Source organism: Mustelus asterias, unplaced genomic scaffold (genome assembly GCF_964213995.1).
Source record: "Mustelus asterias unplaced genomic scaffold, sMusAst1.hap1.1 HAP1_SCAFFOLD_2104, whole genome shotgun sequence".
Lineage (NCBI taxonomy): Eukaryota > Metazoa > Chordata > Chondrichthyes > Carcharhiniformes > Triakidae > Mustelus > Mustelus asterias.
In genome coordinates, this window is record NW_027592049.1 from 1 (window position 1) to 16,180 (window position 16,180).

Sequence of the window (16,180 nt, forward strand, 5' to 3'; positions counted from 1 at the left end):
CAAATCAGATTGGTTTAATGAATAAAAACAGAAGTTCAGTATTTGAAAATTTTCCGGGGGGGGCTCGCCCTCTCAGTGTCCAGACAGTCGCTGTGCCCCGTGTTTAAGAAATGGTCGGTGCCTGCGATCCTCTGGTGAGTTTTGCGATCCTGGCCCGATCCCGCTCTGTGAGGAAGGTTCTGGCTGTGCAGCAGGCAGGCAGCTCCCTGGTGATCAATGTGGCGGGGGGGAGAGGGGAGGGTTTGGTCGCTCTGTCCCTCTCCGGCCCCCTCCGCTCCGCACAGCTGCTATTTCGGAGTGGACTGTGCGAATTGCTCGAGCTCCAGCTCCGCTTCCGCCAGTCGGTACAGCTCCATCGTGGCACGGGCATCCTCCACTGATGAGTGGCCCTGTTTCCCCATCTGAGGAGAGATCAAACGGGGAGGGAGAGTGAGACCGAGAGGCACCGAACATAAGACATAGGAGCAGAATGAGGCCACTCGGCCCATCGAGTCTGCTCCGCCATTCAATCATGGCTGATATTTTTCTCATCCCCCATTCTCCTGCCTTTTCCCCATAACCCCTGATCCCCTTATTAATCAAGAACCTATCTATCTCTGTCTTAAAGACACTCAATGACCCGGCCTCCACAGCCTTCTGCGGCAAAGAGTTCCACAGATTCACCACTCTCTGGCTGAAGAAATTCCTCCTCATCTCTGTTTTAAAGGATCGTCCCTTTCGCCTGAGGTTGTGCCTCTGGTTTCTAGTTTTTCCCACTAGTGGAAACATCCTCTCCACGTCCACTCTATCCAGGCCTTGCAGTATCCTGTAAGTTTCAATAAGATCCCCCCTCATCCCTTCTAAACTCCAACCAATACAGACCCAGAATCCTCAACCGTTCCTCATACGACAAGCTCTTCATTCCAGGGATCATTCTTGTGAACCTCCTCTGGACCCTTTCCAAGGCCGGCACATCCTTCCTTAGATACGGAGCCCAAAACTGCTCACAATACTCCAAATGGGAACTACGCAGTAGCAGGCCATTCGCTCCACAGTGGCCGTACTGGCCCTTTGAAAGATCCATCTAGTTTGTCTCACCTCCCTACCCCCCACCCTGTGTCACTGCTAATGTTTCCCCCTTCCAAGGGACGGCATGGTTGCACAGTGGTTAGTGCTGCTGCCTCACGGTGCCAGGGACCCGGGTTCGATTCCCGGCTCGGGTCACTGTCTGTGTGGAGTCTGCACGTTCTCCCCGTGTCTGCGTGGGTTTCCTCCGGGTGCTCCGGTTTCCTCCCACAGTCCGAAGATGTGTAGGTTAGGGGGAATTGCCATGCTAAATTGCCCCTTAGTAGAATCATAGAATCCCTACAATGCAGAAGGAGGCCATTCGGCCCATCAAGTCTGCACCGACCACAATCCCTGGACCTGTCCCTACATGCTTACCCTGCTAATCCCTCTAACCTGCACATCTCTGGTCACTTAGGGGCAATTTAGCACGGCCAATCCACCTCACCTGCATGTCTTTCAGACTGTGGGAGGAAACCGGAGCACCCGGAGGAAACCCACGCAGACACGGGGAGAACGTGCAGACTCCACACAGACAGTGACCCGAGCCGGGAATCGAACCCGGGTCCCTGGCACTGTGAGGCAGCAGTGCTAACCCGCTGTGCCGCCCAGTGTGCAAAGTGTTCAAAGATGTGCTGGTTAGGATGAATCGGCCGTGCTAAATTCTCCCTCAGCATACCCGAACAGGAGTGTGGCGACTTGGGGATTTTCAAAGTAGCTTCATTGCGGTGTTAATTGTGACACGAATAAATCAACTTAAACTTTATTTCTCCAATCCCCCGCCATTTTTGAAACTTCTCCTGTTCCAGCTCCATTCAGGCATCGCCTTCCAGATCACAACAACTCGCTGCCTTTCCATCAAAGTTCTCCCCATCGCCTCCCACTCCCCTTTTCCCGATTCTCTTCAATCTGTGCCCCCCTCCATCCTCCTGCCCGTGGGAGACATTTACTCGATCGAAACCTCCCATTGGTGATTGCGAACGCCTCGATTTAACTCTCCCCCCCCCCCGAACCTTCTCTCTGCCCCGAGGGCCAGAGTCCCAGATTCTCCCAGTCTCTCCACACAAAACACAGCCTGCTCCAGAGGCCGGAATTGGAGGAGTGCCGAGATCACGGAAGGTTGTCGGGACTGGAGGAGGTTACAGAGATAGGGAGGGGGTGTAGGGGCTGGAGGGGTTACAGAGATAGGGAGGGGGTGTAGGGGCTGGAGGAGGTAACAGAGAGAGGGAGGGGGGTGTAGGGGCTGGAGGAGGTTACAGAGATAGGGAGGGGTGTAGGGGCTGGAGGGGGTTACAGAGACAGGGAGGGGTGTAGGGGCTGGAGGAGGTTACAGAGTTAGGGAGGGGGTGTAGGGGCTGGAGGAGGTTACTGAGATAGGGAGGGGTGTAGGGGCTGGAGGAGGTTACAGAGTTAGGGAGGGGGTGTAGGGGCCTGGAGGGGGTTACAGAGATAGGGAGGGGAGTAGTGGGCTGGAGAAGGTTACAGAGATAGGGAGGGGGTGTAAGGGCTAGAGGAGGTTACAGAGATTGGGAAGGGGTGTCGGGGCTGGAGGAGGTTACAGAGATAGGGAGGGGGTGCAGGGGCTGGAGGGGGTTACAGTAATAGGGAGGGGCTGCAGGGGCTGGAGGAGGTTACAGAGATAGGGAAGGGGTGTAGGGGCTGGAGGAGGTTACAGAGATAGGGAGGGGGTGTCGGGGCTGGAGGAGGTTACAGAGATAGGGAGGGGATGTAGGGACTGGAGAAGGTGACAGAGTTAGGAAGGGGTGTAGGGGCTGGTGGAGGATACAGAGATAGGGAGGGGGTGTAGGGACTGGAGAAGGTGACAGAGTTAGGAAGGGGTGTAGGGGCTGAGGAGGTTAAAGAGATAGGGAGGGGGTGTTGGGGCTGGAGGAGGTTAGAGAGATAGGGGCTGAAGGAGGTTACAGAGATAGACAGGGGGTGTCGGGGCTGGAGGAGGTTACAGAGTTAGGGGGGGGTGTTGGGGCTGGAGGAGGTTACGGAGATAGGGAGGGGGTGCAGGGGCTGGAGGAGGTTACAGAGATAGGGAAGGGTATAGGGACTGGAGAAGGTGACAGAGTTAGGAAGGGGTGTAGGGGCTGGAGGAGGATACAGAGATAGGGAGGGGGGTGTAGGGGCTGGAGGAGGTTACAGAGATAGGGAGGGGGTGTAGGGGCTGGAGGAGGTTACAGAGATAGGGAGGGGGTGTAGGGGCTGGAGGAGGATACAGAGATAGGGGCTGAAGGAGGTTACAGAGATAGGGAGGGGGTGTAGGGGCTGGAGGAGTTTACAGAGATAGGGATGGAGGTGTCGGGGCTGGAGGAGCTTGGGAGATAGGGAGTGGGTGGAGGGGGCTGTGGGAGTTTGGGGAGAGTGTGTAGAGAGAGTTGGGGGACAGGCTGAGGGTCTGGGACATACCTGGATGTCTCGGTCAAGCAGTGCCTTTGTCAATCTCTTCAGCGAGACGGTCTCCTTCTCGGAGAAGCCGCCTTTTTTGTTCAGGAGTGGGATTTTCGAGGTGTCCCTGGTCATTGGCTGCGGGTGGAAGTACTTCAGGGCCTTGAAGTCGTTGTGGATCGCGTGGCCTATCACAATCTTGCCATAAAGGATCTTCAATATCTGCAGAGAGACAGCCAGAGCAGTGAGTCCCAGTTCAGGGTCCTCTCGAGGTTAACTTGCACGGCGGCACAGCGGGTTAGCACTGCTGCCTCACAGCGCCAGGGTGGCACAGCGGGTTAGCGCTGCTGCCTCACAGCGCCAGGGTGGCACAGCGGGTTAGCGCTGCTGCCTCACAGCGCCAGGGTGGCACAGCGGGTTAGCGCTGCTGCCTCACAGCGCCAGGGTGGCACAGCGGGTTAGCACTGCTGCCTCACAGCACCAGGGTGGCACAGCGGGTTAGCACTGCTGCCTCACAGCGCCAGGGTGGCACAGCGGGTTAGCACTGCTGCCTCACAGCGCCAGGGTGGCACAGCGGGTTAGCACTGCTGCCTCACAGCGCCAGGGTGGCACAGCGGGTTAGCGCTGCTGCCTCACAGCGCCAGGGTGGCACAGCGGGTTAGCGCTGCTGCCTCACAGCGCCAGGGTGGCACAGCGGGTTAGCACTGCTGCCTCACAGCGCCAGGACGGCACAGTGGGTTAGCGCTGCTGCCTCACAGCGCCAGGGTGGCACAGCGGGTTAGCGCTGCTGCCTCACAGCGCCAGGGTGGCACAGCGGGTTTGCGCTGCTGCCTCACAGCGCCAGAGTGGCACAGCGGGTTAGCGCTGCTGCCTCACAGCGCCAGGGTGGCACAGCGGGTTAGCGCTGCTGCCTCACAGCGCCAGGGTGGCACAGCGGGTTAGCACTGCTGCCTCACAGTGCCAGGGTGGCACAGCGGGTTAGCACTGCTGCCTCACAGCGCCAGGGTGGCACAGCGGGTTAGCACTGCTGCCTCACAGCGCCAGGGTGGCACAGCGGGTTAGCACTGCTGCCTCACAGCGTCAGGACGGCACAGCGGGTTAGCACCGCTGCCTCAGAGCGCCAGGACGGCACAGTGGGTTAGCACTGCTGCCTCACAGCGCCAGGGCGGCACAGCGGGTTAGCACTGCTGCCTCACAGCGCCAGGGTGGCACAGCGGGTTAGCGCTGCTGCCTCACAGCGCCAGGGTGGCACAGCGGGTTAGCGCTGCTGCCTCACAGCGCCAGGGTGGCACAGCGGGTTAGCACTGCTGCCTCACAGCGCCAGGGTGGCACAGCGGGTTAGCGCTGCTGCCTCACAGCGCCAGGGTGGCACAGCGGGTTAGCACTGCTGCCTCACAGCGTCAGGACGGCACAGCGGGTTAGCACTGCTGCCTCACAGCGCCAGGGTGGCACAGCGGGTTAGCACCGCTGCCTCACAGCGCCAGGGTGGCACAGCGGGTTAGCACTGCTGCCTCACAGCGTCAGGACGGCACAGCGGGTTAGCACCGCTGCCTCACAGCGCCAGGGTGGCACAGCGGGTTAGCGCTGCTGCCCTCTTTTTAGGTCAAACCAAATAAACAAACTCAGATTAAATCAGGACAAAGTAAAAGGGGCAGCTTCCCAAAAGGAGGGGGAACAGCCCGAACAGAAATCAAAGTACAAAGGAAACTTAAAAACATCAAATTATAATGTGATTATTAGGGTCGATAACGCACCCCAACCCCTGCGGTGCCCAACGGGCGCGGAAGGCGTCAACCGCGCCCGTGGACACCGCATGCTCCCTCTCCAGGGACACCCGGCCGCGAACGTAGCCGCGGTAGAGGGGAAGACAGTCAGGATGGACGGCCCCCTCGATCGCCCGCTGCCTGGACCGGTAAATGGCGCGTTTCGCCAGGAGCAGGTTCACGAGGAGGTCGCCATCCCGACCCTCCCCCTCTCCGCACCGGGTGTCCGTAGATCAGGAGCGTGGGACTGAAGTGCAGACAAAACATCAACAAAAGGTTCTTCAGGAAAACATAAAGGGAGTGCAGCCTGAGACACAAAACATAGACATGGTCCACGGACTCCACAAGGCCGCAGAAAGGGCAGTCTTCGGAGCCCGTGAACCAGTGAATCCTACGGTTGTGCGGAACTGCTGCATGCATCACCCTCCACCCCAGGTCCCCGACGTAATTGGGGGAGATCCCTCCGTAGAGGGACCTCCAGCGGGGACCTCCGCCGCCCGGCGGCAACAAGGCCCGCCAAGGTGTATCCGGGCGGCAGGCGAGGAGGCGGTAGTGGAAGGTGTGCAGCAGCAGCCCGCACAGGAAACGCCTCCGCGCGGTAGAAAAAGGCACGGAGGTTTTTTGGGTTCGATTCCCGGCTCGGGTCACTGTCTGTGCGGAGTCTGCACGTTCTCCCCGTGTCTGCGTGGGTTTCCTCCGGGTGCTCCGGTTTCCTCCCACAGTCCAAAAGATGTGCAGGTTAGGGTGCATTGGCCATGCTAAATTGCCCCTTAGTGTACCCAAACAGGTGCCGGAGTGTGGCAGTTGAGAGTCAACCACATTGCTGTGGCTCTGGAGTCACATGTAGGCCAGATCGGGGTAAGGACGGCAGATTTCCTTCCCCAAAGGGAACCAGATGGGTTTTTCCCACAACGGGTCATCAGTAGATTCTTAATTCCAGATATTTTTTTATTGAATTCAAATTCCACCATCTGCCGTGGCGGGATTCGAACCCGGGTCCCCCAGGACATTCGCTGAGTTTCTGGATTAATAGTCTAGCGATAAACCACTAGGCCATCGGCTCCCTCCAGAGGAGGTTCACAAGAATGATCCCTGGAATGAAGAGCTTGTCGTATGAGGAACAGTTGAGGACTCTGGGTCTGTACTCGTTGGGAGTTTAGAAGGATGAGGGGGGGGATCTTATTGAAACTTACAGGATACTGCGAGGCCTGGATAGAGTGGACGTGGAGAGGATGTTTCCACGAGTAGGAAAAACTAGAACCAGAGGCACAACCTCAGGCTAAAGGGACGATCCTTTAAAACAGAGATGAGGAGGAATTTCTCCAGCCAGAGAGTGGTGAATCTGTGGAACTCTTTGCCGCAGAAGGCTGTGGAGGCCGGGTCCCTATCTCACGGGTTCAAGAGGGGCTGAATGGCCTCCTGTTCCTGTCCAGCAGGCTCAGGAGGGACTAGAATGACCTCCTGATGTTCCTAACAGGCTCAAAAGGGGCTGAATGGCCTCCCCCGTCCCTGCATAACAGGCCTTGGACGAGGTACCACATGGTAGGTTGTTGCATAAAGTTAAATCTGACGGGATCCAGGGTGAGGTATCTAAATGGATACAAAATTGGCTTCTTGACAGAAGCCAGAGGGTGGTTGTAGAGGGTTGTTTTTCAAACTGGAGGCCTGTGACCAGCGGTGTGCCTCAGGGATCAGTGCTGGGCCCACTGTTATTTGTCATTTATATGATTTGGATGAGAAAAAGAAGAACAAAGAAAATTACAGCACAGGAACAGGTCCTTCGGCCCTCCAAGGCTGCACCGACCATGCTGCCTGTCTGAACTAAAACCCCCTACCCTTCCGGGGACCATATCTCTCTCTTCTCATCCTATTCATGTATTTGTCAAGACGCCCCTTAAAACTCACTATCGTATCTGCTTCCACTCCCTCCCCCGGCAGCGAGTTCCAGGCACCCACCACCCTCTGTGTAAAAAATCTGCCTCGTACATCTCCTTTAAACCTTGCCCCCTCGCACCTTAAACCTGTGCCCCCCTAGTAATTGACTCTTCCACCCTGGGGACAAAGCTTCTGACTATCCACTCTGTCCATGCCCCTCATAATCTTATAGACTTCTATCAGGTCTCCCCTCAACCTCCGTCGTTCCAGTGAGAACAAACCAAGTTTCTCCAACCTCTCCTCATAGCTAATGCCCTCCATACCAGGCAACATCCTGGTAAATCTTTTCTGTACCCTCTCCAAAGCCTCCACATCCTTCTGGTAGTGTGGCGACCAGAATTGAACACTATATTTCAAGTGTGGTCTAACCAAGGTTCTATAAAGCTGCAACATGACTTGCCAATTTTTAAACTCAATGCCCCGGCCGATGAAGGCAAGCATGCCGTATGCCTTCTTGACTACCTTCTCCACCTGTGTTGCCACTTTCAGTGACCTGTGTACCTGTACACCCAGATCCCTCTGCCTATCAATACTCTTAAGGGCTCTGCCATTTACTGTATATTTCCTCTCTGTATTAGACCTTCCAAAATGCATTACCTCACATTTGTCTGGATTAAACTCCATCTGCCATCTCTCCGCCCAAGTCTCCAACTGATCTATATCCTGCTGTATCCTCTGATGGTCCTCATCGCTATCCGCAAATCCACTAACCTTTGTGTCGTCCGCAAACTTACTAATCAAACCAGTTACATTTTCCTCCAAATCATTTGTATATATTACAAACAGCAAAGGTCCCAGCACTGATCCCTGAGGAACACCACTTATCACAGCCCTCCATTCTGAAACACACCCTTCCACTGCTACCCCCTGTCTTCTTTGACCGAGCCAGTTTTGTATCCACCTTGCCAGCTCACCTCTGATCCCATGCGACTTCACCTTCTGCACCAGTCTGCCATGAGGGACCTTGTCAAAGGCCTTACTGAAGTCCATGTAGACAACATCCACTGCGCTACCCTCATCAATCATCTTCGTCACTTCCTCGAAAAACTCGATCAAGTTCGTGAGACACGACCTCCCCTTCACAAAACCATGTTGCCTCGCGCTAATACATCCACTTATTTCCAAGTGGGAATAAATCCTGTCTCGAAGAATCCTCTCCAATAATTTCCCTACCACTGATGTAAGGCTCACCAGCCTGTAATTACCTGGATTATTCTTGCTACCCTTCTTAAACAAAGGAACAACATTGGCTATTCTCCAATCCTCTGGGACCTCCCCTGTAGCCAGTGAGGATACAAAGATTTCTCTCAAGGCCCCAGCAATTTCCTCCCTTGCCTCTCTCAGTATTCTGGGGTATATCCCATCAGGCCCTGGGGACTTGTCTACCTTAATGTTTCTCAAGAACCCCAATACCTCCTCCTTTTTGATCTCAACATGACTCAAACTATCTACATTTCCGTTCCCAGAATATAGGAGGCATGGTTCGTAAGTTTGCAGATGACACCAAGATTGGTGGCATCGTGGACAGTGAAGGTTATCTCCGATTGCAACGGGATCTTGATCAATTGGGCCAGTGGGCTGACGAACGGCAGATGGAGTTTAGTTTCGATAAATGCGAGGTGATGCATTTTGGTAGATTGAACCAGGGCAGGACTTACTCAGTTAATGGTGGGGCGTTGGGGGAGAGTTCCAGAACAAAGAGATCCAGGGGTACATGTTCATAGCTCCTTGAAAGTGGAGTCACAGGTGGACAGAGTGGTGAAGAAGGCATTCGGCATGCTTGGTTTCATCGGTCAGAACATTGAATACAGGAGTTGGGACGTCTTGTTGAAGTTGTACAAGACATTGGTAAGGCCACACTTGGAATACTGTGTGCAATTCTGGTCACCCTATTATAGAAAGGATAATATTAAACTAGAAAGAGTGCAGAAAAGAGTTACTAGGATGCTAACCTCATTGACTCTATAACAGGCTCAAGAGAGAGGGGCTGAATGGCCTCCTCCTATCCCTGTGGGGCTCCAGTCCCCCAGATCCAGCTCCCGACGCCTCCCCCCAGCCGTGGTGGCCCCACGCCCTCCCTGCCCTGGCCACGCCCGTCTCACCTCTTTCTGTGCCAGCTTGAAGGGCGTGGCATTTCTCATGTGGTGCCAGCGGATTCCACTCCAGCGGGTCCGGAGGTCGGTGATGGGGTTGGGTGGCAGGATGTACTTGTCGTAGACCAGGTCGCCGTGGTAGCCGATGATGCTACAGCGGGCCAGCTCGCTCCGCTTGCCCGGCCCCCTTGTGCCCACCATCTCACAGTCCAGGGCTACGCACTTGTAAGGCCTTTGGGGGTCGCAGGGGGCCGCCTTGCCCCCGAAGGCAGGGTAGGGGTGCGCAGGGGGGGGGGCAACGTCCAGGCGCGGGAGGGCGCTCTGGCACTCGCTGAGAAGCAGGGCGCTCGCTGTCGGGGGGGCGACCGGTCGGGCAGTGGGCGGGCGGGAGGAGGAGGAGGAGGGAGGGGTGAACTTCCAGGGCTTGGAGTCCTGGCAGCCCGACTGGTGGGCCCCCTTGCCCGACTGCTGGCCCCCCTTGCCCGACTGCTGGCCCCCCTTGCCCGACTGCTGGCCCCCCTTGCCCGACTGCTGGCCCCCCTTGCCCGACTGCTGGCCCCCCTTGCCCGACTGCTGGCCCCCCTTGCCCGACTGCTGGCCCCCCTTGCCCGACTGCTGGCCCCCCTTGCCCGACTGCTGGGCCCCCTTGCCCGACTGCTGGGCCCCCTTGCCCGCCGGCACCCCGTTGCCTAAGCCAGGGCAGGCCAGCTTGGCGGCGGAGACGGGTCCCTGGCGGGGAGGGGGTGCGGGCTGCGGGTGCCCCTCCTGCGCCGGGGCGCCCCCTAGTTTCTTCTTGAGGTAGGCCCGCCGCTTCAGCCGGTCCCGTCGCAGGAGGAAGCGTCGGCGCTTGAGGCTGAGTTTGGCAGGTTTCTGCTCTGCCACGGGGAAGAACCCCACGTTCAGCTCGAAGGTGGACATGGCTCTCGACGGGCGCCAGTTACCAAGCTCGGCTCCCCCCCACGGTGTCTTCGTGACGCCCAGCCGTCAGATGCCAGCGGCAGCCATCGGGACGCCCTGTGATCGAGACAAAACATGGGACGGTCAGAACTCGAGAGAGAGAGAGGTCGCAACATTCAAGAAAGACACAACCACACGTTTTCCTGGGAGGGAGAGGGGGGGGGTAGTGCTCTGGAGGAGGTTACAGAGATAGGGAGGGGGTGTAGGGGCTGGAGGAGGTTACAGAGATAGGGAGGGGGTGTAGGGGCTGGAGGGGGTTACAGAGATAGGGAGGGGGTGTAGGGGCTGGAGGAGGTTACAGAGATAGGGAGGGGGGTGTAGGGACTGGAGGGGGTTACAGAGATAGGGAGGGGGTGTAGGGGCTGGAGGAGGTTACAGAGATAGGGAGGAGGTGTAGGGGACTGGAGGAGGTTACAGAGATAGGGAGGGGGTGTAGGGGATGGAGGAGGTTACAGAGATAGGGAGGGGGTGTAGGGGCTGGAGGAGGTTACAGAGATAGGGAGGAGGTGTAGGGGGCTGGAGGAGGTTACAGAGATAGGGAGGGGGTGTAGGGGCTGGAGGAGGTTACAGAGATAGGGAGAGGGTGTTGGGGCTGGAGGGGGTTACAGAGATAGGGAGGGGGTGTAGGGGCTGGAGGAGGTTACAGAGAAAGGGAGGGGGTGTAGGGGCTGGAGGAGGTTACAGAGAAAGGGAGGGGGTGTAGGGGCTGGAGGAGGTTACAGAGAAAGGAAGGGGGTGTAGGGGCTGGAGGAGGTTACAGAGATAGGGAGTGGGTGTAGGGACTGGAGGGGGTTACAGAGATAGGGAGTGGGTGTAGGGGCTGGAGGAGGTTACAGAGATAGGGAAGGGGTGTAGGGGCTGGAGGAGGTTACAGAGATAGGGAGTGGGTGTAGGGACTGGAGGAGGTTACAGAGATAGGGAGGGGGTGTAGGGACTGGAGGGGGTTACAGAGATAGGGAAGGGGTGTAGGGGCTGGAGGGGGTTACAGAGATAGGGAGGGGGTGTAGGGGCTGGAGTGGGTTACAGAGATAGGGAGGGGGTGTAGGGGCTGGAGGAGGTTACAGAGATAGGGAGGAGGTGTAGGGGGCTGGAGGAGGTTACAGAGATAGGGAGGGGGTGTAGGGGCTGGAGGAGGTTACAGAGATAGGGAGAGGGTGTTGGGGCTGGAGGGGGTTACAGAGATAGGGAGGGGGTGTAGGGGCTGGAGGGGGTTACAGAGATAGGGAGTGGGTGTAGGGACTGGAGGAGGTTACAGAGATAGGGAGTGGGTGTAGGGGCTGGAGGAGGTTACAGAGATAGGGAGGGGGTGTCGGGGCTGGAGGAGGTTACTCACAGGAGGTAATACTCAAAGGGGGTTCACAGAAAGAAGATAGGAGCAGGAGGAGGCCATTCGGCCCTTCAAACCTGTTCCGCCATTCATTACGATCGTGGCTGATCGTCCAACTCAATAGCCTAATCCTGCTTTCCCCCCGTAACCTTTGATCCCATTCGCTCCAACTGCTATATCCAGCCGCCTCTTTGTGCTATATAGAGTCATCGTGGTTTACAGCATGGAAACAGGCCCTTCGGCCCAACTTGTCCATGCCGCCCTTTTTTTTAAACCCCTAAGCTAGTCCCAATTGCCCGCATTTGGCCCATATCCCTCTACACCCATCTTATCCATGTAACTGTCTAAATGCTTTTTAAAAAGACAAAATTGTACCCGCCTCTACTACTACCTCTGGCAGCTCGTTCCAGACACTCACCACCCTCTGTGTGAAAAAATTGCCCCTCTGGACCCTTTTGTATCTCTCTCCTCTCACCTTAAACCTGAACCCTCTAGTTTTAGACTCCCCTACCTTTGGGAAAAAATATTGACTATCTAGCTGATCTATGCCCCTCATTATTTTAAAGACCTCTATAAGATCACCCCTCAGCCTCCTACACTCCAGAGAAAAAAGTCCCAGTCTATCCAGCCTCTCCTTATAACTCAATCCATCAAGTCCCGGTAGCATCCTAGTAAATCTTTTCTGCACTCTTTCTCGTTTAATAATATCCTTTCTATAATAGGGTGACCAGAACTGTACACAGTATTCCAAGTGTGGCCTTACCAATGTCTTGTACAACTTCAACAATCCAGCCTCTTGAATAGATTCAATGTTTTGGTATTAACTAATTCCTGAATTCCACAGGCTCACCACTCCCTGGGTGAAGAAATGTCTCCTCACCTCCGTCCTAAATGGTCTACCCCGAATCCTCAGACTGTGACCCCTGGTTCTGGACTCCCCCCACCATCGGGAATATCCTCCCTGCATCTACCCTGTCTAGTCCTGCTAGAATTTTATAAGTCTCTGTGAGATCCCCCCCTCCTCATTCGTCTGAACTCCAGTGAAAACAATCCCAACCGAGTCAATCTCTCCTCGTACATCAGTCCCGCCATCCCCGGATCCAGCCTGGTCTGGAAACAAGATGAGAGGTTCGATAGGGGACATGCAGAGGAGACGTGTGCGGGGGAGAGAATACAGCCAGGAGGGCTGTCAATATGCGACAGGCACTAATAAAAGCGATAGGAAATTCAGGAGAACTGTCTCTACTCGGGGAGTGAGGGGAGAATGTGGGACTCGCTCCCACGGGGGGGAGTGGGGGAGAATGTGGGACTCGCTCCCACGGGGGGGGAGTGGGGGAGAATGTGGGACTCGCTCTCACAGGGGGAGTGGGGGAGAATGTGGGACTCGCTCTCACAGGGGGAGTGGGGGAGAATGTGGGACTCGCCCCCACAGGGGGAGTGGGGGAGAATGTGGGACTCACTCCTGCGCAGAGTGGGGGAGAATGTTGGACTCACTCCCACGGGGGGAGTGGGGGGAGAATGCGGGACTCGCTCCCACGGGGGGGAGTGGGGGGAGAATGCGGGACTCGCTCCCACGGGGGGGAGTGGGGGGAGAATGCGGGACTCGCTCCCACGGGGGGAGTGGAGGAGAATGCGGGACTCACTCTAATTTCCACCCCCAATTGCCAATTCCTTCAATCCCCCCACACACTGCCCCACAGAGGTGGAGGCAAAACCTTGATCAGTTCCCTCAGCAAGGGGGAGGCTGGCAATTCGACATGGGGAGGTTGCGCGCACACACAGCCCAACATCTCACAGTGGATGCCAATCGGAGTCGGGTTTACCAAGTTGTAAAGGCAGGTAAACCACCCAAGCGGAACCCCAGGTTCCTCAGAAAGGTCGCCATGATCAGGGGCAGGACAGATTTGACACCGTATCCCAGGCAGTAAGTGGGAGACTGACACTTCAGCCCACTGTGACAATTCATCCTGTAATTATGACTCCCAAGTGTCCAAAGGTGCAGTTAAAACATCTATATCAGTAATCTTGTGAAATATATATTTTTTTCTAACGATTGAGGGATAAATGTCAGCCCGAGAACTGGGGACCCTCCCACAGTGCGGCGCTCCCTCAGCACTGACCCTCCCACAGTGCAGCACTCCCTCAGCACCGACCCTCCCACAGTGCGGCGCTTCCTCAGCACCGACCCTCCCACAGTGCGGAGCTCCCTCAGCACTGACCCTCCCACAGTGCGGCGCTCCCTCAGCACCGACCCTCCCACAGTGCAGCACTCCCTCAGCACCGACCCTCCCACAGTGCGGCGCTTCCTCAGCGCTGACCCTCCCACAGTGCGGCGCTTCCTCAGCGCTGACCCTCCCACAGTGCAGCACTCCCTCGGCACTGACCCTCCCACAGTGCGGCGCTCCCTCAGCGCTGACCCTCCCACAGTGCGGCGCTCCCTCAGCACTGACCCTCCCACAGTGCGGCGCTCCCTCAGCACCGACCCTCCCACAGTGCGGCGCTTCCTCAGCACCGACCCTCCCACAGTGCGGCGCTCCCTCGGCACTGACCCTCCCACAGTGCGGCGCTCCCTCAGCACCGACCCTCCCACAGTGCAGCACTCCCTCAGCACTGACCCTCCCACAGTGCGGCGCTCCCTCAGCACTGACCCACCCACAGTGCGGCGCTCCCTCAGCACTGACACTCCCACAGTGCGGCGCTCCCTCAGCACCGCCCCTCCCACAGTGCGGCGCTCCCTCAGCGCTCACCCTCGCACAGTGCGGCGCTCCCTCAGCACTGACCCTCCCACAGTGCGGCGCTCCCTCAGCACTGACCCTCCCACAGTGCGGCGCTCCCTCAGCACCGACCCTCCCACAGTGCGGCGCTCCCTCAGCACCGACCCTCCCACAGTGCGGCGCTCCCTCAGCACTGACCCTCCCACAGTGCGGCGCTCCCTCAGCACTGACCCTCCCACAGTGCGGCGCTCCCTCAGCACTGACCCTCCCACAGTGCGGAGCAGCTAGTAATAATCAGAGATATACAGCAGGGAAACAGGCCCTTTGGCCCAACCCGTCCATGTTTTCTAATCTGAACGAGTCCCATTTGCCTGTGTGTGGCCCCCCGTCTCCCTCTGAACCTTTCCCATCCATGTACCTGTCCAAATCTCTTTTAAATGTTGTCCTTGTCCCCGCCTCTACTCCCCCCTCGGACAGGTCATTCCACACACGCACCACCCTCTGGGTGGGAAAGTTACCCCTCGAGTCCCCCCTTTCCCCTCTCACCTTTAACCTCTGCCCTCTAGTTTTGGACTCCCCCCCTCCCCTGGGGGAAAAGACCCCAGTGATTCACCTGATCGACGCCCCTCATGATTTTATCGACCTCTATAAGATCACCCCCTCATCCTCCTCTGCTGCAGGGGACAAAGTCCCAGCCTGTCCTTAGAATCTGAACCTTCCACAGTCCAGGCGGCTATTGAACCAGGAGGGGCGTCTCACACACTGTGGCTATTGAACCAAATGGGGCATCTCACACAGTGCTATTGAACTAGCAGAGACGTCACACACAGCGGCTATTGTACCAGGAGGGGCGTCACACATACAGTGACTATTGAACCAAATGGGGCATCTCACACAGTGCTATTGAACGAGCAGAGACGTCACACACAGTGGCTATTGAACCGGAAGGGGCCTCATATTCTGGCTATTGAACCAGGAGGGGCGTCACACATACACTGGCTATTGAACCAGGAGGGGCCTCACACATACAGTGGCTTTTGAACCAAATGGGGCATCTCACACAGGTGCTATTGAACTAGCAGAGGCGTCACACACAGTGGCTATTGAACCACGAGGGGCAGCACATACAGTAGCTATTAAACCAGGTAGGGCGTCACACACACGGGCTATTGAACCAAGTGGGGCATCACACACACTGGCTATTGAACCAGGAGGGGCAGCACACACACACTGGCTATTGAACCAGGAGGGGCAGCACACACACAGTGGCTATTGAACCACGTGGGTCGTCACACACACAGTGGCTATTGAACCAGGAGGGGCCTCACACACACAGTGGCTATTGAACCACGTGGGTCGTCACACACACAGTGGCTATTCAGCCAGGTGGGGCCTCACCCCTCCCCGGGGTGGCTATTGGGCTGTGGGAGGCGTCATGTTGGGATTCAGGGACGGAGTTTCCCTCCCCATTCCCCAGGACCTCTCCCCCCCGCACTCACCCGGCGTCGCGGATCCGGCGTCCAGGCCTGAGCACGCGGCCGACAACTTCCGGGGTCAGTGGGCGGGACAGGGGAGAGCTTCCGGAGGGAGTCAAAGAGCAGCGGGGAATGCCCATTGGCTGGAGGCGTTGTCAATCATGGATCACAGCCTCCGATTGGCTGGTGTGTGCTGTCAATCCGAGTGAACGGCGGCCACTTGCAGACAAAGGGAGGCGGGTCTCCCGGTCGGTGACCAAATCCCGCCTCCCCAGGGATATTGCGGAGACTGATTGGTGGGAGGGGCTGTCACTCAGGGAACTGCGCGCCCATTGGGTACAACGGGTGTCAGTCACAGGTGGAGAGGCGGGACGTCCGCCCCAAAAGCAAATACCGCCTCTTCACTGAACGCGGCCGCCGGTTGGTTGCAAAGGATGCCAATCAGGGATTCAGGGCGCTGATTGGGTAGAACAGCCGT

General features: G+C 57.2%; 1 protein-coding gene across 1 annotated transcript; it reads right to left on the bottom strand.

The window, feature by feature from the left end:
• On the bottom strand, positions 1 to 15,785 carry LOC144489296 (uncharacterized). Its single transcript, XM_078207166.1, has 4 exons — positions 15,727 to 15,785; positions 9,239 to 10,243; positions 3,460 to 3,660; positions 1 to 401 (listed from the first exon to the last, which is right to left on the bottom strand). Exons 2-4 carry the CDS (start codon positions 10,145 to 10,147, stop codon positions 288 to 290), a joined length of 1,224 nt encoding a protein of 407 aa, XP_078063292.1. The 5' UTR covers positions 10,148 to 10,243; positions 15,727 to 15,785; the 3' UTR covers positions 1 to 287.
• Between the last annotated feature and the right edge of the window lie 395 nt (positions 15,786 to 16,180).

Bases quoted from the DNA above. Each gene is read 5' to 3' on its own strand.
- LOC144489296 (XM_078207166.1), bottom strand. From the start codon at position 10,147: ATGTCCACCTTCGAGCTGAACGTGGGGTTCTTCCCCGTGGCAGAGCAG. The intron at 3,661-9,238 runs GTGAGACGGGCG...GTCTCTCTGCAG, and splicing joins TCAAGCTGGCACAGAAAGAG to ATATTGAAGATCCTTTATGG. The intron at 402-3,459 runs GTATGTCCCAGA...ATCTCTCCTCAG, and splicing joins TGCTTGACCGAGACATCCAG to ATGGGGAAACAGGGCCACTC.